The sequence below is a fragment of the Pipistrellus hanaki genome (genome assembly GCF_964339955.1).
Source record: "Pipistrellus hanaki genome assembly, chromosome: X".
NCBI lineage: Eukaryota > Metazoa > Chordata > Mammalia > Chiroptera > Vespertilionidae > Pipistrellus > Pipistrellus hanaki.
The window spans coordinates 89,956,984-89,960,073 of record NC_140524.1 but is presented as its reverse complement, the minus strand read 5'-3'; the positions used below and the strand labels follow the sequence as shown (position 1 = coordinate 89,960,073).

The following is a 3,090-nucleotide window of genomic DNA, read 5'->3' as shown; positions in this document are numbered from 1 at the left end:
CACCACCTCTCATGATATCACAATGGGGGTGAGGGACTTGGTCTAAAAGGTATGGCCTGAGGCCAGTAGTGGGAGGCTTTCTAGGCTTTCCAGAGGCCAAGGTGAATACTACGAGGTCTGTGGTAACCACACACCCCTAAAAAGTGAGTACACCATAAAAGTAAGTCCTCACTTGGCCTCAAGAACCAAGGACAGGTATGATCAGAGAGGAGTTACATTCCCCTAGTGCTCTCAGGGTGGACCTGGCTTTAATATGAGGGGCAGGCCAAAGGGTTATGGAGGAATCATAGCACAAGAGAGCAGTGGGTCAAAGCAAAGGTTGAGGTTCATCCACTCTAAATAGAAGGGATAAGAAGGCATTTAAAAAATTTCTTTATTGATTAAGTTGTTACATATGTGTCCTTATTTCCCCATTACCTCCCCTTATCTCCCCCCCCACTCATGCCCTCACTCCCCTGTTGTCTGTGTTCATTGTTTAGGCTTATATGAGTGCATACAAATCCTTTGGTTGATCTCTCCCCCTTACCTCCACCTTCCCCTACCTTCCCTCTGAGGTTTGATGGTCTGATCTGTTTCTCTGTCTATGAATCTATTTTTGTTCATCAGTTTATGTTGTTCATTATACCCTATAAATGAGTGAGATCATGTGATATTTATCTTTCTCTGACTGGCTTATTTCACTTAGCACTACCCCACACCACTTTCAGTACTTGAAAACCCAGGACAGTGGTATCAGGCTGAAGATCTCTCAACATTTACTTTTATGTGGTCTATGGGAAGCAAAATCCATAGTTTGAAGGTACAGCCACTGTTCAGCTAAAGGGGTACAAGGCCATATATGAAGCCAAATGCAGATCCTTAGTGATGACTGAGGACCCCAAAGAATCACTAAGGAGTGAACACTGGGAATACCTGGATAGGCATGATGAGTTGAGGACATCATTCACTTCATTCTTTATTGTCCCATGGTGTCCCACCAGTTGAATGATGCTCTTGAATGTGAAATAACAGATTCCTCAAACTCCAAGACTACCAGCCCCTACTGTTACCTCAGTATGCTTGAGGCAGGACTGGCAGGATGCAGTCTAAAGTTTACCCAAGGCACAAGATGATTAGATCTGGAGCCCTGAGAGTTTTTAGACAGGTTCCCTTGGGGAGAACTGCAAATGCAAGCTTCCTTACAATAAAGATCCTATTCGTATGCCAAAGGTGCTCATACACTCTTGACCTTCATCCTCCAGGGACTCTCATTACCTATCCTTCTAATACCCTCCTGACTGATTTTTCTGACCATAGTCATCATGCCTCGGAGGCACAAGAGTAAGCACTGCAAAAAGCAGAATCAACAAGCTTCCCAAGATGGAGATGATAGCTGCAAGACATTACAGGCAGCTGCCACAACAGAAAAGCCCCCCTCCATCTCATCTTCTAGTTTGGAGAGTAATCCCAAGAGCTCATCAGCTTGTGATCCAACTGGTACTTTCCAAGCATCTTGTAGAGCTCCAAATACCTCTATGACCTCTTTAGATGCTTTTTACACAAAATCTGAGGACAGTCAAGATGAGGAGCATTCATGTTCCTCTGAGGCCCCATCTCTAGAGAGCACAAGCCATGATCCTATGGCTATGGAGGTGACGATCTTGCAGAAGTTTATTTTGTACAGGTATAGATTAAAGCAGCGCATACTGCGGGAAGACATGATAAATATTATTGACCAAAAGTACCAGCGCCAATTTCCGGAGATCTTCAAGAGAGCCTGTAAGAGTCTTAATGACCTCTTTGCAGTTGATGTGAAGGAAGCAGACTCAATAAAACCGGCCTATGAACTTGTCAGCAAACTGAAACTCCCCAATAAGGGGAGGGTGCGTGCTGGCAGGGGGTTACCCAAGACTGGTCTCCTGATGCATGTCCTGGGTGTGATCTTCATGAATGGCAACTGTGCCAGTGAGGAAGAGGTCTGGAATTTCCTGAATCTCATGCGAGTGTTCCCTGGGAGGAAACACTACATCTATGGGGAACCTAGGAAGCTTATCACCAAAGATCTAGTCAAACTAGAGTACTTGCAGTACCGCCAGGTGCCCAACACTGTTCCTCCATGCTACGAGTTCCTCTGGGGTCCCAAAGCTTACACAGAAACAACCAAGATGAAAATCCTGGAATTTTGGGCCAAGCTCAATGATAAAGATCCAACTGACTTCCCATTACAATATGAAGAAGCTTTGAGAGATGAGATAGAAAGAGCACAAGCCAGATTGGCAGCCAGGATTGGCACTGGTACTACGGGCCAGAGTTCCATGTCCTGGTCAACCAGTGTCTCTACAACTAGTAAAATATGAGGACTAATTTTTGTCATGAACAAAATATATGACATCATAATATAATCTTGCATGGACATGGGAAAGAATCCTACAGTAAATCTGTTGGAATAATAGAATAAAAAATAAAATATTATCCACCCTGATTCTCTTCCCTCCTTTCCATTTTTTCTTTTGTAAAATTAATTGTTTTATACCTCTATATACTTAGTTTATTAAAGGATGTAGGTTATAGAAAACCTTAACATGTTAGATTTCTTTCACACATAAGCATCTATTCCCCAAATTTAATTGAGCATATGTCTTTAGGAAGGCCCTGTGTTAGTACGTGGGATGGTAAGATAAAGGTCCATCCTCCCTTCATAGAACTTTGCTATAGGAGCTTCAACCACTTAAAGAGGATGTTGAAGTACTCTCTATGGCTCATAGGAAATTTAAAGGGGTGTGTAATTTGGGAGGTATTCCAAGGGAAAGCAGCAAGTGTAAATTCTCTGAGACAAAGCAGTTTAGATTTGGGGACACTGCAAGTCATTCTGTGAGACACTGCTTTCAATTGTGCTACATTTTTTGTGGAGTAGATGAGGCTGTGGGACTGGTGAGCAGAAGCCAGACACTCAGATGAGATGTCTGAGTTGAGAGAGAAAATATTTGCATGGAAAACAGCATCGTTGTGTAAGGTCTAAAATGAAGACCCAAAACATTAAGGACTCAAATGGGCTAATTGCAAGTTCCCCTCCATATTCTTCACTTGCAGATAAAGTACCTACAAAAGTTG

The 3,090-nt window shown here is 43.0% G+C and overlaps 1 protein-coding gene across 1 annotated transcript; it reads left to right on the top strand.

The window, feature by feature from the left end:
* Positions 1-1,301: 1,301 nt before the first annotated feature.
* Positions 1,302-2,336, top strand: LOC311615810 (melanoma-associated antigen B5-like; the record flags this gene model as incomplete). The annotated part of the gene is made up of 1 exon (XM_084871231.1): positions 1,302-2,336. One exon carries the CDS (start codon positions 1,302-1,304, stop codon positions 2,334-2,336), a length of 1,035 nt encoding a protein of 344 aa, XP_084727357.1.
* Positions 2,337-3,090: the final 754 nt, after the last annotated feature.